We start from the raw sequence: 22,992 nt of genomic DNA, 5'->3' as shown, positions 1-22,992 counted from the left end.
TCCCTACATGCCACCAGGGGGAGGGGGTTTATTGCTTTCCTTGGAAGAAAGGGCGGATGGAGGGGGCGCAGTCTGGTCGCCAGTGCCCACTGCTGCAGGGCTCCCTGCCGATCCGACCCCCCCAGGGAAGCCTGAGCCAGCAGCAGCACCCGTGGCACCTGGCGAAGGTTTGGTGGTGTGGCCATGGGCTCGCTGATGGCTGTTGCACCCCGCTGCAGGCCTAGCATGTCGGGGCTGCACCTGGCGAAGAGGGGCCGCGAGCACAGGAAGATGGACCTGCAACGGGACTTCACCGTCGCCTCGCCGGCAGAGTTCGTCACCCGCTTCGGGGGCAACTGCGTCATTGAGAAGGTCTTTCCCCTTGCCTTCGCTGGGGGGGTGGGTCATCCCTTTTCACAGCAGCATCCTCAAGCGTGGCCGAAGTCTCCCATGCCCACCAGGCTTGGACCAATGGCAACCCAGAGCTGTTTGTCCCCCAGCTTCACCCACCCTGATGGGCTGGGAGAGGGAAACCCCCCAACACTGCCCTGGCACGGCAGCTGCTTGCAGCAGCTTTGCATGGCAGGTGAAAATGAAGGCTGAAGTTCTGTCCTTCGTTAGCCCCAGTGCCAGGCATCAAAGCTGCTCTTAAGGAGCCTCCTGCTCCATCGGCACGTACGACCGACTGTTGCGAAGCACCCAAGTTAACACAGCTGCCCTGCTCTGCTCGCTGCCTGCACCATCCGCTGCCATCCCTTGGGGCCATATGCCCAGCCTGGCATCCCAGCAGCAAGGAGAGGTTTCATCCTGACACCCTGCACCCCCATCCCCCCAGGTCCTCATCGCCAACAATGGCATCGCTGCCGTCAAGTGCATGCGCTCCATCCGCCGGTGGGCCTACGAGATGTTCCGAAATGAGCGTGCGATTCGGTTCGTGGTCATGGTCACCCCCGAAGACCTCAAGGCTAATGCAGGTAATTCCTAAAAAATCCCAACGAGGGAAGTTCTGCACCCTGGGGCTGAGCTGGGGCAGCGTGGATGCCACCTGGGATGTAGGGGGCTCTGCACAGCGTGGGGTCACACGCTTTCCTCCTGTGCAGCCAGATCCAGGAGTAAAATGATCCCCCCTCTCCAGCTACCCTTGGACAGCGGATTTGGGGATGGGATGCAAGTGGGGTGCAGGTTGGGGGGCTTGCTCCCACCACCAGCATGTGCTGTCTTGCAGAGTACATCAAGATGGCAGATCACTATGTGCCCGTCCCCGGGGGAGCCAACAACAACAACTACGCCAACGTTGAGCTGATTGTGGACATTTCCAAACGGATCCCAGTCCAGGTAGCAGCCACTCCCAGGGCTTCCTGCCTCTTTGCTGGGGGAAGCTGCTAGGGCAGAGGGGCGCGCAGAAACGGGGTGACGTCCCTCCGTGCGGAGGAGCTGGGCATGACGCTGCCGCCAGCAGGAGGATGCCCGTGCAGGGAGGTAACGGCTCGCACTGCTCCTTCTCCTGTGCCAGGCGGTGTGGGCTGGCTGGGGACATGCCTCGGAAAACCCCAAGCTGCCGGAGCTGCTGCAGAAAAATGGGATAGCTTTCCTAGGTAAGGTCTCGCCGCCTTCCCTCTGCCGGAGGGAGCAGTGGGCATCGGGCTAGTGTGTGCATGCGTGCTCACTCCGCAGGGATGCTGCACTGGGCAATGCCCGTTTCATGGGTCTGGCACGTCCACCCTGCGGTGTGACAGTGCCCATGCTGGTTTCCTGGAGCTGTCCCGGGAATCCTGCTATTTTCTGGGGTTTCCCTCTAATGCTGATGCAGCATTCATGGAGGAACGTTGGGTGGGAACAGACCTTGTGGGCTTCCCAGCCAGGGGACAGCCTGGGCTCCCCTTGGAGAAGGGTCGAGCTCCATCCTGAAATGGGCAGTGAATTTCGGGAGGTTTCCCATGCTCCCACTCTTTGCAGAAGGGCTGATGGTGCTGGCTTGGTGGGGAGCAGCTTTCTGCAGCATCTGTGCAATGGGGCTGGGCTGGCTGGTCAGGCTGGCTCAGCTCATCCCCTCCCTCTCTGTCTGAAGGACCCCCCAGCCATGCCATGTCGGCACTGGGGGACAAAGTCGCCTCCACCATTGTGGCTCAGACGGTCCAGATCCCCACACTGCCGTGGAGCGGGAGTGGTAAGTGCCTCCTCCCCAGCCCCGCACACCCCTCCTGTTCCCCCGTTTCTCTCCTCCCTGCCTCTCCTTCTCCTCCAAAGCAAGCACCAGGGCTGGGGTCCCCAGCCCAGCTGGCTGCAGTTACTGGGGAGCCCACAGCAGCCGACCAGCTCTGGCTCAGGCAGAGGGTTTTTTGGGGGTGTGGTGCATGGAAACGGGGGAAATGGCATGTGCCATCTTGGGGTCCCCACTCCCTGGGCACAGCCAGCGTGCCACACCAGCCATGCCACCCCAGCAGTGACCATAGCCCTGACCGCGCCTGCAGGTCTGGTGGCCCAGTGGTCCGAGGAGGACCAGAAGCATCAGCAGATGATCAGCATCCCCCTCGAGACGTACAGACAGGGCTGTGTGAAGGATGTGGAGGAAGGTTTGGAGGTAAAGCTGAGTCCGTGGGCAGCTGGTTGTCTCTTGTCCACCATCATTTCTCCTCAGAACCTGCGTGCCATGGTCCTTTTGGCTTCCCAGCACACATGACAGTGATGCAAGGCAGTTTCAGTAGCAGTTTGTCCCTCTGCATGGATGTGTGGCCCGGGGCAATCCAGGGCAATCCTGCTCAGCAGCGCATGGGGATGGGGCAGGGTGGACTGTCAGGGTGATGGGTTGGGGTCCAAAGCACTTTGGTCACTGCAGTCCTTGACCCGCCTCAGGTGGCCAAGAGGATCGGCTACCCTCTGATGATCAAGGCAGCAGAAGGTGGCGGGGGCAAAGGCATCCGAAAAGTGGAGGCAGTGGAGGAGTTTGGCACCTGCTTTCGGCAGGTGAGAGGTGCCGGGACCCCCCAGCCCCCTCCCCAGCCCTGTCCCCTCTAGGGGCACACAGCAGGGTCCTGCTCCCACTGCGGGCATCTCGTGCTCCCCACCTGGGCTCACCACAGGTCCTGCCTCCATCCTGGAGTGAATTTTGGGGGGGTGATACCAGAACACGACCCTTTTCCTCGCTACAGGTGCAGGCAGAGGCGCCTGGATCTGCCATCTTCCTGATGAAGCTGGCAGAGCGCGCACGGCACCTGGAGGTGCAGGTGCTGGCAGATGGGTATGGCAACGCCATCTCCCTCTTCGGCCGTGACTGCTCCATCCAGCGCAGGCACCAGAAGATCATCGAGGAGGCACCCGTCACCATCGCGGCACCCTCCGTCATCGAGGTGATGGAGCAGGTGGGTGGCCCTGGTCTTAGGGCAGCACGAGGTTTTAGTCAGAACATGGTCTGGTCCTCTGGTCTTTGTTGGGTTTGTTGTGGGTTTTGGCACCTGAAGCTGCTAAGGAAAGGAGGGACCCCCCGAGCTGAGCAGGGAGCCCCAGCCCTGCTTGTTCCCTTGGGTCCATGCAAGGATGCTTTGCTCGGGACACCCCGACCCTGCTGTGGTGAACAGGGGGTCGTTACTCCCCGCGGCGGTTCCACCCTGTCCTGCAGTGTGCGATCCGCCTGGCCCAGATGGTGGGCTACGTGAGCACGGGCACCGTTGAGTACCTCTACGGTGAGGACGGGATCTTCTACTTCCTCGAGCTGAACCCACGCCTGCAAGTGGAGCACCCTTGCACAGAGATGATCGCAGATGTGAACCTTCCTGCTGCCCAGCTGCAGGTACCTGAGTGCACATGGGTGGCTTTGAGCTGTATTAGATGAAGCAGTTTTGTAATTTAGGGAGAGGTGCTGGGCAGGAGGCTGTGGGGTGCAGGTGGAAGCAGTACAGCATCCCTACCTTGCCTGGGAGCAGCTGCCTGCAGCATGGTGCTTCTTCCCCTCACTCTACCTTCAGACCATCTAGTGATTTCTCCCGTAATTTCAATGCTCAAGTCTTGCTCCGGCAGCTAAAGCCCTCCTCGTTTCTCATGCAGATTGCAATGGGCATCCCCTTGCACAGGATAAAAGACATCCGGGTGCTGTACGGGGAGAGCCCCTGGGGTGAAACGCCCATCTGCTTCTGCAGCCCCACCAACGCCCCCGTGCCCAGGGGTCACGTCATCGCCGCCCGGATCACCAGCGAGAACCCTGAGGAGGTGAGCCAGCAGGACAGGCTCTTGTGCACCGGCCCCGCACGTGGGGACCCTGCGACTTGTGGCGTTGCACTGGGCACGGTCCTCTCTACAGTCGGACATTGTGGGTATTGAACCCACTGGATCGATGAGATCCATGTGCACAGCCAGCACGGGGTCCCCTGTTTATGCTGCGTGAGTCTCAAGCCTGGTTGCTCCACGTCTTCTGCTCTGTCTTCACCCAGGGTTTCAAGCCCAGCTCGGGGACGGTGCAGGAGCTGAACTTTCGCAGCAGTAAGAACGTCTGGGGGTACTTCAGTGTGGCAGCGGCTGGAGGGCTCCACGAATTTGCTGATTCCCAGTTTGGGCACTGCTTCTCATGGGGAGAGAACCGGGAGGAGGCCATCTCGTGAGTGTGGTGGGATGGGGTGGAGAGCAGGTGTCCCTGGGAAGGCTGGCAGTTGGTGCATGAGCTGGGAGAAGTGGCTTTTATCGGACAGGACCAGAACAGTGCCCTTGGTTGTGCTGCGGACACTGGCCAAAGCCAGTTTCCATGCTGCGGTGGTGTTACCACCCAGTTCATCCACCTCATCCTGAAGGACACATTGTAGTGATCTGCTGAGCAGGTGCTTAGCGCCAGTGAGCAGCAATGTTCATTCAGTAATTGAGCAACGTGTAACGAGTCTGTTTGGGGTATTTAAGTGTTTTATTAAGTCAGCACTGACTGTAGGGCTGTTTCATCCAGGCATGCGGATGCCCAGGGCTTGGGTGCTCGCCACCCTGGTCCCTGTGGCTCCCCGGGTTCCTCTGCTGAAAGCCAAGCGTATCCTCGTTGGTTGTTAGCGGAGGGTTTTGCTCCCCCAAAGGAACATGGTGGTCGCCCTGAAAGAGCTGTCTATCCGTGGGGATTTCCGCACCACAGTGGAGTATCTGATTAAGCTGCTGGAGACAGAGAGCTTCCAGAACAACGAGATAGACACCAGCTGGCTGGACCATCTGATCGCCGAGAAAGTGCAGGTAGGGCAGACGGGCCCCTCCGAGGTCACTGCTCCTTTCCTTGGTGTAAGACCCAAACCCTGTTATTTTCCCCCCCCGCCCAGGCAGAGAAGCCAGACACGATGCTGGGTGTCGTCTGCGGCGCCCTGAACGTGGCGGATGCTGCCTTCAGGACGTGCATGACTGACTTCTTGCACTCGCTGGAGAGGTGCGGGGCTTGGCCGTGCGGGGAGCATGGGGGGCACAGGCAGTGCACGTCTTAAAAGACAGCAAGCATGGAGAGCAGAGTGTTGCTCTCCCTGGGCCATCGTCCTTGCCGCTTTTCCTGCAAAATCTTTGCAAATGTGGAGGCTGTAGGGCTGTGGCAGCCGAAATACAGGAATACCTGCCGTGACTCACAGCTCCGGCTTCTCAGCTATTGCTTTATCGGGAGGAGGGAAAAAGTTTTACGTGGTTGGGAAAACAGCTTTCAAGGGAAAGCGGCTTGGCTGAACGCAGCTTGCTTTTGTTTTTGCACTTGAATGTCAAGGTTATTCCTCCAGCCTTGGAGGACACCTGGGGCTCTCTCCTGCACCCTTATCGGAGCATGCTTTGCCAGTGGCTGGCCTGCTTCCAGATGCATTTTTATAAGGTGCTCACGTGGGTCATTTAAAGCAGATGCTTTTTCCCCTTCGGTCACCTTCGCGTCCTCCGACGGTCAGCTCAGAGCCCACGCGGCGCGATGCCAGCAGCACCGCTGACATCTGGCACATTTGGCTCCTCGCCGGCGCGCCAGGCCAGCAGGACTTGGGGTGCCCTGAGCCGTCTGCTGTGTTTCAGGGGGCAGGTGCTGCCGGCAGCCTCCTTGCTGAACATCGTCGATGTGGAGCTCATCTATGAAGGTGTGAAGTACATTCTCCAGGTGAGGGCTGGGCCACGCTCCTTCCAAACCAGTTGCAGTGCTTCTCACGGGGACAGGGATGTGTGCTCTTGTCCTGAAGGAGAAAGGTGCCATAAATATGAGGTTGTCCTTTAAAAATGTGCAACATAAAACATGAGGTTAATAACCTCATTTTAACTAGGCAGACAATTTCTTACACCCTGCTGCCTTGAATTTCAAAAAGGACCTTTATTCTTGTGTTTAAACCCAGTTAGCTGACCTTCCTGCAAAAACTCCCTACTCATAATGAAAGCAGCAGGTGAGCCGTGAGTTAAGCCACCTCCGGGCTGCGAGTTGAACCAGCTCTTCGGTGCAGCCTGAGGTTGCTGCCTCCTGCCCTCCCCGGCACAACTCTATCCCATGGCAGCATGCTGCTCCTGCACTGGCCCGTGCACCAAACGTGCAGAGATGCTCCTCACCCCCCCACCATTCCTCCCAGCCCCCAGAAAAGCCGTGGCACATGTGTCGGGGGGTTGCACTGCGAGTTCTCCCTGGCTGCCCCCCACAGGTTGCTCGCCAGTCCCTGACGACATACGTGATCATCATGAACAGCACCCACATAGAGATAGATGTGCACCGGCTGAACGACGGCGGGCTGCTGCTCTCCTACGACAGCAACAGCTACACCACCTACATGAAGGAGGAGATTGACAGGTACCTCCTTGCTGGGTCCCAACCGGCTCTCCCCACTGCCCGGCAGCTGGCTGGCGAGACCTTTCCCTCTCCTTAAGATATCGGATCACCATCGGCAACAAAACGTGTGACTTTGAGAAGGAGAAGGACCCAACGGTGCTGCGCTCACCCTCTGCGGGGAAGCTGCTGCAGTACACAGTGGAAGATGGTGGCCACGTGGCCGAGGGGAATGTTTTTGCGGAGATTGAGGTGAGTTTTGCAGAAGAGCCTGCAGGAGCTCGGTTCCCGCGATCCTGGTGGACAGCAAAGATGAAACCCACCAATGCTACCGTGATGCTCAAGGTGCTCTGCAGCAGGTGGGAGCTCCTGTCTTGGTGACAGTTTCACTCATCCTCACCCAGGTGATGAAAATCATCATGACGCTGATGGTGGAGGAGGCCGGGCGGGTGCACTATGTCAAGCGGCCAGGTGCGCAGCTGGAAGTGGGTTGCGTCATAGCCCGGCTCGAGCTGGACGATCCCACCAAAGTAAAGCCTGTGAGTCCGCTGGGGGCCAGCCAGCCTGTTGTTCCCTCCTGTCCCCTCCCGAGGAGCATCCCACAGGACACCGAGGATGCTCGCTGGGGGACAAAACAGAGGAGCTGCCCCCACTGGGGCATCAGCAGGGCTGTGTCCCCGTGCTGGCACAGGGTGGCACCTACATGGCCATGCCGCATCCCTGTCATGGTTTAAGAAGAAAATTAGCTCCATCCCAGCCAAACCAGGACAGTCCCCCAGCCAGCTGTGCTGGAGTGGCTGCTCCGTGTGCCGCAGCATTGCTCTGCGTGAGCAGCCCGTGAGTGCTTACTCAGCGCGCAGAGGCTCGCACGTGTCTGCAGTGTGTCTGTAACACTCGGCATCTCCAATTTTTCTACATTGTTTTCATTATGGGGCACTGGCAGGGACATGAAGCTGTACGTTAGGTGCTTCCCCTATATCTAACCCAAAGCAGACGCTGGAGGGGTTGTGCAGGTTTCTCTGGGACAGCCACAGCTCTTGGGGGGGCTCTGTCCCACATTGGCAAGGACCTGGGCCAACCCACCTCTCATGCTCTCTCCAGGCACAGCCATTCATGGGGGGGCTCCCGGCCCAGCAGACCCTCCCCATCACAGGTGAGAAGCAGCACCAGGTTCTCCGCAATGTGTTAGACAATCTCACCAACATCATGAATGGGTACTGCCTGCCCGAGCCCTACTTCAGCACCAAGGTGGGTGCCTGGGTGTCCGGCTCCCTTGGCTCGTGTTTGCCACGGTGGCGAGACGGGCAGTGCACCGGTGGGCACGGGCAGCACCAGCTTCTGCTCCCGGCAGGTGAAGGAGTGGGTGACACAGCTGATGAATACCCTGCGGGATCCCTCCCTGCCCCTCTTGGAGCTGCAGGAGATCATGACAAGCATCTCGGGAAGAATCCCCCTCTCGGTGGAGAAGTCGATCCGGAAGGTGATGGCGCAGTACGCCAGCAACATCACCTCCGTGCTCTGCCGCTTCCCCAGCCAGCAGGTAAGCGGCACGGGGGATGCGCGCCCCGGCTCGGCCTTCAGTTCTTTTTTGGCTGGGGCTAGTTAGGAGTGTCTGCCTGTGTTTGTCCTACCAAGAGATATATAAAAAATTAAATGAGTGAGGGAAACATTTGTGGGTTTATGCTTGCGTTTTTACGCTTGCATTTTTATGCTTTTTTAAATATTTTTATATACCTGGGTTTTATATTTGCGTTTCATATTTCTGTTTCCATATTTATTGGTTGCTTCGCATTTTTCTCTTGCGGGGGGGAACCCCAAACAAAATGCAGCAGCCCTGTCCCCACACACGCCAGGGAGCTGGCAGCCCTGTGGCCATGCTAGCCCCGAGCTGCTCTGCGCCCTGTGCCCTCTCCCTGCAGATCGCCAACGTGCTGGACACCCATGCGGCTACGCTGCAGAGGAAGGCTGAGCGGGAGGTCTTCTTCATGAACACGCAGAGCTTGGTGCAGCTGGTGCAGAGGTGAGCCCCCGCACCGCCTGTGACCCCCCCCCGGTCCCCCTCTTGCCACCACATCCTTGTGGCACGCTGGGCTTGCTGCTCCCCAGGTACCGCAGCGGCATCCGTGGCTACATGAAGGCAGTGGTGCTGGACTTGCTACGGCGCTACCTGCAAGTGGAGACACAGTTCCAGCATGGTGAGGGCTCGGGGGCTCCCCACTGGGGTCTGTGAGGCTCTTGGGGGAGTCTGCAGGGCTCACCATGCTCTGCCCTACAGCTCACTATGACAAGTGTGTCATCAGCCTGCGGGAGCAGTGCAAACCTGACATGACCCCCGTGCTGGAAAGCATCTTCTCTCATGCCCAGGTGGCAAAGAAGAACCTGTTGGTGACCATGTTAATTGTGAGTACAGCCCTGAGACACCAGAAGTAAGGGCTGATGGTGGGGGAAACGCAACTTCTGCCTCGCTGTGGGATGGGACATGGCTGTGGGTGGCTGTCACATCTGTGCTTTCCCCTTGAAAGGGGGCAGACACCTGAGAAACCACTTTTCTGCTCCTCTGTTTAAAGCATCCCCAGGGATTGGGTTTTGCATTCAAGTGTCCATTCCTGCCTTGTTAGCAGGACTTTATCTCCCCTCTGTAGTGCTGCATTGCTGTGCCTGATTCAAAGAGCAACATTTTGCCTATTTTAGTGCCTTGGCTCTTGTCCCTGCTGCCCGTGCGGGGCTGGGGGTGCAGAATGAAGCCATCCCGCAGCAAGGGGCCCGAGCCGAGCTGTGGTGGTGTGTGCATTGCAGGACCAGCTGTGTGGCCATGACTCCACGCTGACGGATGAGCTGATGGCCATCCTCCACGAGCTGACACAGCTCAGCAAGACCGAGCACTCCAAAGTGGCACTGAGAGCCCGGCAGGTCAGCAAGTGCTGCGCTGTGTCGTCCCCATCCCTGTCCCCATCCTTGTCCCTGTCCCCCATGCTCCCAGCTGTCTCTTCTCATGCAGGTGCTCATCGCCTCTCACCTGCCCTCCTACGAGCTGCGGCACAACCAAGTAGAGTCCATTTTCCTTTCTGCTATCAACATGTACGGACACGAGTACTGCCCTGAGAACCTGAAGGTTGGGAATTGCGTGTTTTTCCATGAAGGGTGGCTTTGGTCAGGTCTAGCTGCAAGCAGCTCGGCCTTAAAAATAGCCAAAAAAGCAATCAAAGCCCTGCTGCAGTGTCGGTGCCTGTGTGAGGCAGAAGAGCGTGTGCACCCTATTGCAGCCAGCCCCCATTCCCTGCTTTTCACCCCACTTGGTGGGGGACTGACATGTGGGTCCATGTCTGGTTCTGGCAGTGTCCCTGTGGTGGGCTGGGTGTTCCATGGCACTGCGCTCCTGTACAGCCCCACATGGAGGGACCTCTCTGGAACATGCCTCCCCAATCCTGCCATGGGGCAAAGGGGTCCCACTTCATCCTTGCCCTAAATTTTTCTTTCTTCCCCCAGAAACTGATCCTTTCAGAAACCACCATCTTCGATGTTCTTCCTGCCTTCTTCTACCACAGCAACCAGGTGGTGCGCATGGCAGCGCTGGAGGTGAGGGCTTTGGGGGGGGCCATGGGGGGCACACAAGCTCTGTGGGGGGGCCTGGATGCGTGCAGTGGGAACGGGGGCACGGCGGTACCTCCTGCCACCCCCCTCCCAGGTGTACGTGCGGCGTGGGTACATCGCCTACGAGCTGAACAGCCTGCAGCACCGGCAGCTCTCGGATGGCACCTGCCTGGTGGAGTTCCAGTTCATGCTGCCCTCCTCCCACCCAAACAGGTACGGGGGCCCCTGCACGCCTGGCCCGCTCCCTTGGACACGGTCCTTTTTGCAAAACTATTTGGTTTGTATCATCTCCCCCATGCAAAACGTGGGGACCCTCAGCGGGAACTGCCTGCCGTGCTCTCCCTTTGCCGGTGGAGCAGGATGAGCCCTCTCCTCGTTAGGGTCCCATGTGGGACCTGGGTGGTCCCTGTCGGACTCAAGAGCGCTGCCTCCACCCCTTGGTGGAGGGTGATGGCTGCCTTGCTCCCCTGCGCAGGATGTCCATCCCCATCAGCATCTCTAACCCTGACCTGGACCGGCACAGCACCGAGCTCTTCATGGACAGTGGCTTTTGTCCCCCGAGCCAGCGGATGGGAGCTATGGTGGCCTTCGACAGATTTGAGGATTTCACAAGGTGGGGGTGTAGGAACACACCTGGCTGGTCGTGCGTGTGCCTTTTGGGGGCTGCTGCAGTCGTTAGAGAGCAAAACCGTGGGGAAGAGCCGCAGCTGGCCGGTGCTGGGGGCAGCTCCCGTTCCTCCCACAGCCAGAGGTTGGGACTGGGTATTTTCAGTATGACAGGCACCTGGTGGGAACACAACATGTGCTCTGGGGACATGTGGAGCCTGGGGGAAGCTTGCCTGGCACAGGTTAAGTATCTCTGCTTATTAACAGCACTCAGAGCTGCGTTTCATGGGCTGTGGCTTTGCCATGGGCTGGTGGAGCCCAGCTGAGCCGGTGCATGCCCCCAGCCCACTGCACTGGTTCCTGCATCTCTGCCTCAGCAGGTCCCTGGTGTTGTCGCCCTCGGGCAGGGGGTGGGCATGATGCTCTGACTTGTCACCTCATCCCCACCGTTTGGGCAGGAACTTCAATGAAGTGATCTCTTGCTTCGCCGACCCGCCTTCAGAGAGCGTGCTCTTCAGTGAGGCGCGAGCCACCATCTATGAAGAGGAGGACACCAAGGTGGGCATGATGCCGTTGCTGACCCCCCCAGGTGGTGCCAGGATGGCAGTGATGCTAGTGGTCAGGGTTGACTAGAGGGTTTTGTTGCCAGAACGTCCGTGAGGAGCCAATCCACATCCTCAACATTGCGCTCCGTTGGGCTGACTGCATGGAAGATGAGAAGCTGGTGCCCATCTTCAGAGCCTTTGCCCAGTCCAAGGTCTGTCGCTGGGGCCAGAACCCCTTTTGGCAGATCCTGCCAACCCCAAACCACTGCCTCATCCCCCGCAGTGCTCCCCAAAACGCTGCACCCTGTGGCACCGGCTTGGGTTTTGTTTGCTCCCTTAGTGGAGATGTTTAAACCTTCATGACTGGTGGAGTCTTCTGTTTCCACATAGAAAAATGTCCTTGTTGACTGTGGTCTCCGGAGAATCACGTTTCTCATTGCCCAGCAGGTAAGTGCAGACTGAGCTGCCGCCAGGCAGTGACTTTAGACACGTTGTGCTTCCCTAAAACACCTAGAAATATCTATAAGTACCTTATAGACATAGCACTGAGTGGTGGATGTACCTACTGTGCATCAGGAGCTGGGAATTAATTAATGAGGGATTCAATGAGTGATTTATCTTCTGTATTAGCCTTTATGCTGCTAATGCCTCCGGTAACATGTGGTTCTTGCATGGCTGCACCACAGCTTTAACCTGCCTTTAAAAAGCATCGATTGTTCCCAGCTCTTTTCCCTTTGGGGGAGGAGGAAGCCTGCAAGGCTTTTTTTTTTTTTTTTTTTTTAAATTTTTTGTAACGAGTTCAGTGAAAATTGGAATAATCTTCTGCATGCCAGGATTATTCGCTTTGTGTTCTCCCTCTGCTTTGCTCTAGAGAGAATTCCCGAAGTTTTTCACATTCCGAGCCAGGGACGAGGTAAGAGCTGCAGTGAGCGTGGAGCCTGGCCGGTGCTGGCTGAGGGATGCCTGGCTCACCCCTCCGTGCCACCCCAGTTTGCAGAGGACCGTATCTACCGGCACCTGGAGCCGGCACTCGCCTTCCAGCTGGAGCTGAGCCGCATGCGCAACTTTGACCTGACGGCCATTCCCTGCGCCAACCACAAGATGCATCTCTACCTGGGGGCTGCCAAAGTGCAGGCAGGCGCCGAGACCACCGACTACCGCTTCTTCATCCGCGCCATCGTGCGCCACTCGGACCTCATCACCAAGGCAAGGCAGTGGCGGGTGCCCCGGCTGTGCGGGCAGCGGTGGGTGCGTGTCGGGGGCAGGGGTTGCTCTGGCTGCCTCTGAGCTGCCCGGTGTGCTGCAGGAGGCGTCCTTCGAGTACCTGCAGAATGAGGGTGAGCGGCTGCTCCTGGAAGCGATGGATGAGCTGGAGGTGGCCTTCAACAAAACCGCTGTCCGCACCGACTGCAACCACATCTTCCTCAACTTTGTCCCGACAGTCATCATGGACCCCTCCAAGGTGTGTTTGTCAGTGTGTTGCTGATCTGGGGATGGAGGCTGCATCATCCCTTGTGCTCAGTACCACTGTATGGATGGGCGGTCACCCCCCATGCTCGCTGTCAGACCTGGTCCTATCCACTGCTCACCTGATCCTGGATGGGGGATGGATTCAGCAGCCCCAGAGGCTCCTGCAGCTGCAGGCTGTTTGCCGGGGAGGTGCTGAGATGTCACACTTCGCAATGTTCAGGGCTCTTTGTACAGACTGGGACAAGCAGGCAGGTCACTGGAGGGCACATGGGTGAGACACAGGCTCTTCCCTGGGCAGCAGGAAGTCTGAAGGAGTGGGGCTGTGTCCGTTCAGGAGGATATGGGGCGCTGTCTTTCCCTTCCACCAGTGGAGAGGCTGGATAGCAGCACGAGCCTCCATGGATGGAGAGATGGAGAGAGGGAAGGGGCTTGCCCAAAGCAAATCTGAAATGGCTGTTTGAGGCTGAGATGCAATGGGGCTGCTCCAGCCTTGGCGTTGCGTCTCAAGGACAGGGTTGTCCCCTGGGCTACAGACCCATCTCTTTGCCGTCCCATGCTCAGATCGAGGAGTCGGTGCGGTCCATGGTGATGCGCTACGGCAGCCGCCTCTGGAAGCTGCGTGTCCTGCAGGCTGAGGTGAAGATCAACATCCGCCTGACGCCCACTGCCACCGCCATCCCCATCCGCCTCTTCCTGACCAACGAGTCCGGCTACTACCTGGACATCAGCCTCTACAAGGAAGTGAGGGACTCCAGCACTGGCAGTGTGAGTAACCACAAGCAGTGGCTGCAAGCACGAACCCAACCACCACCACCCACCAGAAACTGTGGGGTGGCTTCTGCAAAACTCCTACTGCTGACCTGTCCCAGAGCCCCCAGGACTGTGCAGCAGCATTCCCAGGACTGTCCCTTTTTCACTCCCCTTCGTGCTGCAGCTAGCTGGGCTCCTTGGAGTGATGCTTTGCTCCAAAATGGTGCTGAGCTCCATCCAGGTGGGCTCCTCGAGGTGTTGCTGGTGTGCAGTTCTAGTGCTGGGAGGTGAGGGTCAGCGTTAGGGTACTACTGGTACTTGCAGCACAGCAGTGTTGCACTCTGTCCCCTCAACAGCAAAGAGTGGGGTGGAAAATCATGTTGGATCAAGTAGAACCACAGCCGTGAGCAACTTGGCCAGGGAAAGCTCAGCAGCGCTCCAGCCCTGTGGGGCTCTTGCACCACAGCACAGCATTCCCTCCCCGCCAGGGAAGGCAGCCAACACTCTGCCCTTCTCTCCAGATCATGTTCCAGTCATATGGGGACAAGCAAGGGCTGCAGCACGGGATGCTCATCAACACCCCGTACGTCACCAAGGACCTGCTGCAGGCCAAGCGGTTCCAGGCGCAGTCCTTGGGCACCACCTACGTGTATGACTTCCCAGAGATGATCAGGCAGGTGAGTCTGGCTGAGCAGAAAGAGGCTCCAAATTATTGAATTTGCTTTCCTTCCTCACCCTCCCCAGGTATTCCCATCTGGGGAAAAGGCTCCTCTCCCCTGAGCTGGCAAATGAGAAAAAGAAAAGAGCTCAAGCCCCAACATTTTTGGTTAGATGAAGTATTTCTAAACTGATTCCTAGCTCTTGCAAACTGCTGTAGTTGCGCTCATGGATAACGTGACCAGAAAGCCCCATGCAAGGAGATCTGCAGCAGGGTGGGGGCTCTGACACCACGTTTTGTTCCCCCCAAGCCCCAGCCTGCTGCAGGAGTGTGTGTCTGTGCCCGGTGATAGCCTCGTGCTTTCAGCTCGTCCTGTGCACGATGTCTCTGCAGGCTCTTTTCAAGCTGTGGGGCTCCTCGGAGCTGTACCCCAAGGACATCCTGACGTACACTGAGCTGGTGCTGGACTCGCAGGGGCAGCTTGTGCAGATGAACAGGGTCCCTGGAGGGAACGAGGTATCGGGGGATGATTTGGGAATGGGGAGAAGCGGGGGGGGAAAGCTGTGCTGCGGCAGGCGGGAGCGGTTGTGTTTAAAGCCTGGGAGATGCTCCTCAAGCAAGCGTTTTGTCTGTTGGTAAATACAGCCTGAAGCCCAGACCCCATTGCTCTGGAAGAGCCTGCCCTGTGACTTTGTGCTGTTTTGGGGTAGGTGGGGATGGTTGCTTTCAAAATGAAGCTGAAGACCCCTGAGTATCCGAAAGGCCGGGACATCGTGCTTATCTGCAACGACATCACGCACAAGATCGGCTCCTTCGGGCCGGAGGAGGACCTGGTCTTCCTGCGGGCCTCCGAGCTGGCACGGTCCGAAGGCATCCCCCGCATCTACATTGCCGCCAACAGCGGCGCCCGCATCGGCTTTGCCGACGAGATAAAACACATGTTCCAGGTGGCCTGGGTGGACCCTGAGGACCCCTACAAGGTGTGTGGGCACCTCTCCTCCTGCTGTCACAGAAAACAACAAGGACTTATCTGGGCAAGGAAGGACCAGAGCTGAACTTGGGCATAAAACTGTGGGATCAGTGCGGGGGCGTGAGCCCAGACCTGCCCCCTGTGCCACAGGGATGGTTCCCTCGGCTCTTCCCAGCAGGGTGGAGATAAAGGTGCCAGTGCTGGTGTGGCTGTTGTGTCCAGCCCTGGCCCCTGAGCTGCTGTTGATGCCTGGGGTGGGTTTGGGTGGGGTTTGGAGAGGGGCCATGTCCCACCGAGTGTGTGCACGGTGGGGCGGGTGTTCTGCAACTCATCCTCCTCCTCTTTATTTTCAGGGATTCAAGTACCTGTACCTGACTCCCCAGGACTACACGAGGATCAGCACCACGAACTCGGTGCACTGTGAGCATGTGGAGGAAGGAGGCGAGTCCAGGTGAGCTCCACTATCCCGGGGGGCATGCAGAGCCACCTCAAGCCCTGCCCTTCATCCCACCAGGATGCAGCTCTCACATCCTGGCTCAGCATCCTGCTGGACTCATTATGCAAGTCAGTGCTTCCCTCTGTCCTGCCCACACCACCATGGCTCTGCTTTCCCCACAGGTATGTCCTCCTGGACATCATTGGGAAGGACAATGGATTTGGGGTGGAAAACCTGAGAGCGGCCGGTACCATCGCTGGGGAGTCCTCTCGCGCTTACGACGAAATAGTGACCATCAGCATGGTACAGCTGCGGGCCTTTCCCTTGCTCCGCTCCTCCCCTCTCTCCTACTTGCTTTTAAGGTCGCCCTGGGGGGAATAAATAACAGGATGCAACAAGTGACTTGGTGCAATCTGAGTGTGCAAACCCCTGCAGAGCATCATTCTCCTGGTGCTCGTGGGCTCTGCTGCAGCCCTTTCCCCCTCTGCTAACCCCATGTCTCCTTGTGTGTGTGCCCAGGTGACCTGTCGTGCCATCGGGATTGGCGCGTACCTGGTGAGGCTGGGCCAGCGTGTCATCCAGGTGGAGAACTCCCACATCATCCTCACTGGTGTCACAGCCCTCAATAAGGTACCGTGCTTCGGCTGCGTGTCCTCCCGCGGCACTGTCCCTCACGCCACCGCCTGCGTGGGCTCCTTCCTGGTTCCATGGGAAGAGGTGGCAGTTCCCTGCGCATCACCTCATGGGACCTGTCTGGAGGAGCTGCAGGGGAGCTGCAACTGTGCTTGTCTCACCGAGAAGTGGCAGAATGCCACCCTGCAGCTGTTTGGTATTGCTTTAGGGGCTAGTTCAAGGCGCATTGCTCCTGGGGTGGGGGTGGCATGGCAGAGCTGCCATGGGGACTGTTTGGCTCTGGTCCCTGGGGCAGGACCCATCTCTGGGCAAAATCACACTGGGTTGAGCTGATCTGAAACCTACTTAGCTAAACCGATGCACTTATCTAAAGCAGGATGCCTCTGCCTGGTAGACAGAGGTGGAAATTCAGCCTCAAACCAGAGAGAACGTGCCTGTACAGAGGTTTGACCTAACAGAGCAAGGAGCAGCTCCTGTGTTAGCAGAGACTGATCTGCGTTTCTGTTAACAATTCTGCCTAGGTGTTGGGACGTGAAGTTTATACATCCAATAACCAGCTGGGAGGTGTGCAGATCATGCACAATAACGGTGTTTCCCATGTCACTGTCCCAGATGACTTTGAGGGGGTCTACACCATCCTGCAGTGGCTCTCGTACATGCCCAAGGTAGGAGGATGCTGCAGGTTTGCTGTGTGGGGTGTTAGCCCATACCTGGCTGGTGACCTCCCCTTCGGGGCTCTGCCTTGCAGGATAACCAGAGCCCGGTGCCCATCACTGCCATAAGTGACCCCATTGACAGAGAAATTGATTTTTTCCCTTCCAAAGTCCCCTACGATCCCAGGTGGATGCTGGCAGGGAGACCCCATCCAAGTAAGCGAGGGCAACCCAAGACCTCTGCAGCAATGCTCCCAAATGTGGGTGCAAACCCCCGTGATCCTGGTGCAGAAGGTGCTTTTTGTTGTGGGTTGGTGCAGAGGGAGCCCTCCGGTGCTCACTGTTGTGCCGCTCTGCTTTTTCCTGTGCTGTGCAGCTCTCAAGGGGACCTGGCAGAGTGGCTTCTTCGACCAGGGCAGCTTTCTGGAGATCATGAGGCCGTGGGCTCAGACAGTTGTGGTCGGCAGAGCAAGGTACTGCCAGGAGCAGGGGATGGAGCCCCAGGGCAGAGGGTGACACGGGGAGCCTGGCCACACGCACTCCACTCGAGCCCTGGCTGTGGCACTGCTTTTGGGATGGTGGAGGGGGAACACCTTTCTGGTGGGGCTGGGGTGCAGCATGGAGGGGATCTGGCCTCTGCTGAGACCACCCTGCCTTGCTGCAGGCTGGGAGGTCTCCCTGTGGGTGTCATCGCCGTTGAGACCCGCACCGTGGAGGTGACGATACCTGCGGACCCCGCCAACCCAGAGTCAGAGGCAAAGGTGCGTGGGGAGACCCTAGTGTGGCCAAGCGGCAGCCAGGAGGAGGGCAGAGCAGGGAGAAAGCTTAGCGTAATCCTCTGACGTGTCTTGGTTTTCCTGAAAGACTGGTGGGGTGAAGGGTGCTCAGTCGGTTTGTTCTCTTTCAGCTCTTTCACACTGTGTGCTGCCAACCTGCCAGCGCAGTGTGCCGGGAATCACCGGTGCGCGTTTCAGCGCTGCTGCTCACTTGTTTTTCCAGATAGTCCAGCAGGCAGGGCAGGTCTGGTTTCCAGATTCTGCTTTTAAAACAGCCCAGGCCATTCGGGACTTCAACCGGGAGCATCTCCCGCTGATGATCTTCGCCAACTGGCGAGGCTTCTCCAGCGGCATGAAAGGTACCTCTGCTTGGGATGCCCAGATCGCCGTGCTGTGACATACTGCCAGCACTCCTGCCACCCCACAGGGTCCTGGGATGACCCAGCCCACCAGGGTCCTGCCCACACCACTCCAGGATGTGGGATCAGGCTGGGGAGGTGATGGGGCATGGCCAGGACCCAGGTCCCAGGGCTCGGTGCCTTCCTGCTGGGCTGGTTTTGGGATGCTTTTTTGGACTCTCCAATGGAGGAGGTGGCTTCGGGCAGCTAGGAGGAGGCAAGGGGCAATAACCTGGCCCATGGCAGGCAGGGCACCCAGCCGCTGAGTCCCTTTGGCTTTCAGACATGTACAACCAAATGCTGAAGTTCGGCGCCTTCATTGTCGATAGCCTCCGGGATTTTAAGCAACCTGTCCTGGTCTACATCCCACCGCATGCGGAGCTGCGGGGAGGCTCCTGGGTGGTCATCGACTCCACCATCAACCCCCTGTATGTGGAGCTCTACGCAGACAAGGAGAGCAGGTCAGCACCCAAAACACGTGTGCATCCTCCACAGCCCGTGTGCGGAGAAATGTGAGCCAGTGCATGGGTCTGCAGAGTCATAGTCCTGCTGGCGGGGACCTCCTGGTTGCTCGAGATGTGTATTTTTTACCCTTTAGTTAGTCAAAGACATCAGCTAAAAGTTCCAAGGGCTCTTAGAGAGCAGTATGGCCGGTATCTCCTTGGGGATAATCCTCCTGTGTCCAGCAAAGAAGAGTAAACCATGGTTCTGGGGGCCAGGAGGTCTTTTCTCTAACCTGAACTAATGCACATTGGAGCAAGCTGTAAGGAGTGAGAAGATAGACAAGAATTCCAGACTGGAAACGAAACCCTTTTAGGTCTCCCTAAGTCTTAGAAGAAAGAGTTGCCTGGGCCTCTTGTCGCAGGATTTATTCTCACCTGCAGACCAGTCCCTGCTTTAGCAAACTTTCCTTCCAGGGGAGGAATTTTGGAGCCTGGAGGAACAGTGGAGATCAAGTTCAGAAAGAAAGATTTGGTAAAGACCATGAGAAGGATTGATACGGTCTATGGCAAGCTCGTTGAACAGCTGGGTAAGGGAATGATGTTCTGGCTTGTGGGCACTGGTAGAAATAAGTTAAAATGTGAGGCTCAGACACCATGGTGGCAACCATCGGGAAATCCTTTAACGGTCCTCTGTGGAAATTCTTTATGCCTTTTCTGATGGTGGAGCCTGCCAAGAGGATGTGGTGGTACTTTCAAACACCTGTATCTCCTGGGAGCTCCATAAATGGTGCTGGACAGTCCTCCCATGGAGTTTTGAGGTGAAGGATGGTGATGGCCGTGCTGAATCAGTACCTAGTGAGACAGCACACCGTCACTACAGAGTGCTCAGAGGCTGCCTTTAATGCGCTGGTCTCTCAGCTCCTGCCTGCAGCGAGTGATGGGGCTGTGTTGAGAGGTCCTTGCCCCCATGCCCCTCCACCCTGCTAAAGCACGGTCCCACAAAGTCCTTGCAAATGCCACCTCCCACCTCTCTGGCGGCAGGCACCCAGCATGGCGCAGCCCCTCCGTGGCCATGGCCTTCTGTGGCTGGGCTCTGGGGAGGGGTGTAAATGTGCCACAGCAAAGGGACATGACGCTGGGTGCCCCGTCCCCTGGTGCAGGTGGCAGAGGTAGGAGCACAGAAAGGAGCCCTGACCCCATGGTGGCCTGCGGGTCCCAACACAGGGGTGGTGGGTGAGCTGCTCAGCATGGCATGTCCCACAGGGACCCCCGAGCTGTCCGAGGCGCAGCGCAGGGAGCTGGAGCAGCAGCTCAAGGCCCGGGAGGAGCTCCTCCTACCCATCTACTACCAGGTGGCTGTGCACTTCGCTGACCTGCACGACACCCCGGGCCGCATGCAGGAGAAAGGTGTCATCACGGTGAGCCAGGGCGTCGGTGGGAAGGGGCTTGGCACAGGGAGTTCTGCAGTGGCAGCACGAAGGTGGGAGGCAAAGTCCCTTCCTGGGGGTCTGGGCTGCAGCTCCGTGTGCCGTTCCTGCCCTGGGTGCTGCTCTCAGCCCAGCAGAGCTGCCTTCAAACCCACCAGTGTGAGTGGTGGGGGAGCAGTCACTGCACATCAGGTTGTCTTCTTTCTGTAAAGACGAGCCCAGGCTCTGCCCCCATTTCTGCAGGATATCCTGGAGTGGAAGAACGCCCGCACCTTCCTCTACTGGCGGCTGCGACGGCTGCTGCTGGAGGAGGTGGTGAGGGCGGAGGTCTTGAAGGCAAACAGCGAGCTGAGCCACATCCACATTCAGTCCATGCTACGGCGGTGGTTCATGGAGACAGAAGGAGCCACCAAGGTACCCCCAATCCCAGCTTCCTGAGGCATCCCTGCAGCCAGGGGGTCTCGAGGGCTGTCACCTTGCTCTCCCGTTGGCTGTGCCCCCCTGGAGGGTCTAAACGTGCAATGGGAATTGCCATTCTGCAGCCCATGCCAGGCTGGGTGGCCAAGCAGCCCTGAGGCTGGGGCTGTCTCTTCAAATCGGGTGACTTCAGTCGGGTGCTGGTGCTCAGTGGTAGCAAGGTGGCTCCCAAATAAACATTTTCTACCATCAGGTAGAGCTTTCCAGGGCAGAAGAGAGACTTGGGGCCTTTGCATCGGCGCTACTCTCAAATGCAGTTGCCGTGACACACACATTGCCATGTCAGTCCTGTGCTTGCTGAGCTGGGAAGCAAGGGCATGCAAAGGAAACATGTTTTGCCTTAACTTTTTGCATTTTAAACAGTCCACGAAGGTTTCCTGCGTTTCAATTACTAGACTGAATTTTTTACCCAGTGGCTGTGACATGGGAGTGGGGGAGCGGGCCATGCCGTGCTGTGCCATATATGCAGGACTGAGAAGAAATATCCCATTGCCTGGTTCTGTCATGGGAGGAAAAAGCCTGATATTACAGCAGAAAGTGGGGGGGGCTCAGGCCGTGCAAGCAGCAGGACCCCCTGCCCACGGTGCTGCTCTCCCTAGGGCTACCTCTGGGACAACAACCAGGTGGTGGTGGAGTGGCTGGAGAAGCACATGCAAGAGAATGATGGCACCCGGTCGGCCATCTGGGAGAACATCAAGTACCTGAAGCGGGACTACGTGCTCAAGCACATCCGGAGGTGAGCGTCTGTGGGAGCTGGGATGCGCGTGGTGATGCGGTCCCCCAGGTTGGGGACAGCAGATGGTGGAGGTGAGGCGGCTCTTGCTTCAGCCTCCAAGGTAGCCACGTTATCCTGTCTGCCTTGCAGTTTGATCCAAGCCAACCCCGAGGTGGCCATGGACTGCGTCATCCAGACAGCCCAGCACATCACCCGTGCGCAGAAGGCCCAGGTTGCCCATCTCCTGTCGACAGTGGATAATGACAGCCCTCCTTGAGCTGGTGGCCAGCGGCGTGCAGGGCAATCGCCGTGGAGCAGGACATGCTTCTACTCACAGGCCAGACCTCATCTCCCCACCTGGTTCCTCAGCCATTGAACTGATGCCTTCAACTCTTACCCGTGTGCCTAAATAAGAGTGCCGGTGTTTGTATTTTAAGCTGTGAAGATGGTGTTGCCATCCGTGCAAAGTTCCCTCTGGCACTGGGGCTGTTTGTCAGAGGGGCAGCTTGGCAGAAAAACTTGTCCTGACCCAAGTCTGGAGTCTGGACCTGGTGCAGAAGTTGGTTTTAAACAGAATCTAAAATCTTTTGATGTGTTTTAATCACAAGCCCTGGTCTTAGCCTTTAAAGCAGGCACCAGTGTCAGATGTATCTCATGAGACGGGACGGAGCTGGAAGTACGAACTGGCCGAGGCACCACAGGCGAGCAGGATGAGGGAGGAGGTGTCCCTATGGCCGTGTTGAGGCTGAGCAGGCACTGGCACAAGGAAATGTAAACCCTTCTTCAGAAGCAGTCCCAAAGCGATGTTTTATAAGAAACTCAGGAACTGTGAGAAGCAATTTGCCTCATCCTTCCCCTTGTTGGGGAACAATCTGTAGATGTCACTATGAGTAGCTGGTGGTCCAGAAAAGACATCAGTGACCGTGCTGGGAGCTGTTGAAGCAAGAACATCAATGGACCCACCATGGTTTGACTGACCCAACTGTTCCTCTTGCCTGTCTCATGTCCTTTCTGGCTTCTGCCACCACTCCTCTGGGTGCTTTCAGCCTGCAGAGAACAGAAAGGAGGGGAACACGGCTCTAGGTGCTCCTGCCCCAGCAACCTGGCTCCTCTGCTGAAGCACAGGAGCCAGGGTGAACTGTCTGCTCAGACCTGTACCTTGCTTCTCAGGTGGTCTTTAATCAGCTTGGGTCATGGAGGGACAATTTATGTGTTTTCCAGTGCCTCTGGCCGTGCCAGTGCATCATTTCACCGGCACAGGCTTGGCTTTGGCTGGCAAAGGGGGAGGCAGGCTGGCGATGGAAGGTGGGACACCTGGTGCAAGTGCAGTGCTGGTATTGCCGCGGTGTGGAGGTGTTGGACACCTCCTTGGTTATGCCTGGGCTGGGGGGTCTCACCAGGGTCCGTGGGGGATGTCTCCCTGTCCTGGGGATGGGGGTGGAAAGGGTGTTAGGAGATGCTTTCTGGTTTGCAAGGTGTCACTGCACGTTGTGAGGGAAGGGGGTGCTGATGCTTGCCGTACAGGAGCCAAACCACCACCAATAAAGTGAGCACCGTTCCGAAGGAAGTTCTCCTGACCTCTCTTGCCTTTTATCTTTGTATAACGCAGCGGGTCCGAGAAGGGGACGGTGCCTCTGCTGCCATGCAGCCCCCTCCCTGCAGCACCGCGAGTGCCTTGGTGCAGGGCAGCTCCTAGCATCCCTCCTGCCCATGCCTGCCCTAACGCAGGGCTCCTTCACGC

At 57.9% G+C, this 22,992-nt stretch overlaps 1 protein-coding gene across 1 annotated transcript; it reads left to right on the top strand.

The window, feature by feature from the left end:
• Positions 1 to 222: 222 nt before the first annotated feature.
• ACACB (acetyl-CoA carboxylase beta) lies at positions 223 to 22,792 on the top strand. Its single transcript, XM_055700744.1, has 51 exons — positions 223 to 351; positions 815 to 953; positions 1,205 to 1,314; positions 1,493 to 1,574; positions 2,048 to 2,146; positions 2,451 to 2,560; positions 2,833 to 2,943; positions 3,129 to 3,338; positions 3,596 to 3,766; positions 4,021 to 4,182; positions 4,404 to 4,567; positions 5,025 to 5,175; positions 5,259 to 5,362; positions 5,974 to 6,055; positions 6,582 to 6,727; positions 6,805 to 6,955; positions 7,108 to 7,242; positions 7,805 to 7,951; positions 8,055 to 8,243; positions 8,623 to 8,723; positions 8,810 to 8,898; positions 8,979 to 9,103; positions 9,500 to 9,613; positions 9,702 to 9,815; positions 10,190 to 10,279; positions 10,389 to 10,507; positions 10,770 to 10,907; positions 11,359 to 11,458; positions 11,550 to 11,657; positions 11,836 to 11,892; positions 12,317 to 12,358; positions 12,436 to 12,651; positions 12,752 to 12,907; positions 13,477 to 13,680; positions 14,187 to 14,342; positions 14,717 to 14,839; positions 15,034 to 15,303; positions 15,647 to 15,744; positions 15,912 to 16,032; positions 16,249 to 16,359; positions 16,884 to 17,027; positions 17,111 to 17,231; positions 17,392 to 17,488; positions 17,680 to 17,776; positions 18,015 to 18,150; positions 18,473 to 18,650; positions 19,107 to 19,219; positions 19,896 to 20,050; positions 20,303 to 20,473; positions 21,136 to 21,272; positions 21,402 to 22,792. The coding sequence occupies exons 1-51, from the start codon at positions 226 to 228 to the stop codon at positions 21,526 to 21,528; spliced, it is 6,717 nt and encodes a 2,238-aa protein (XP_055556719.1). The 5' UTR covers positions 223 to 225; the 3' UTR covers positions 21,529 to 22,792.
• Positions 22,793 to 22,992: the final 200 nt, after the last annotated feature.

This window comes from Falco cherrug, chromosome 1, assembly GCF_023634085.1.
Source record: "Falco cherrug isolate bFalChe1 chromosome 1, bFalChe1.pri, whole genome shotgun sequence".
Classification (NCBI taxonomy): domain Eukaryota; kingdom Metazoa; phylum Chordata; class Aves; order Falconiformes; family Falconidae; genus Falco; species Falco cherrug.
This window is presented reverse-complemented; position numbering and strand designations above follow the sequence as displayed.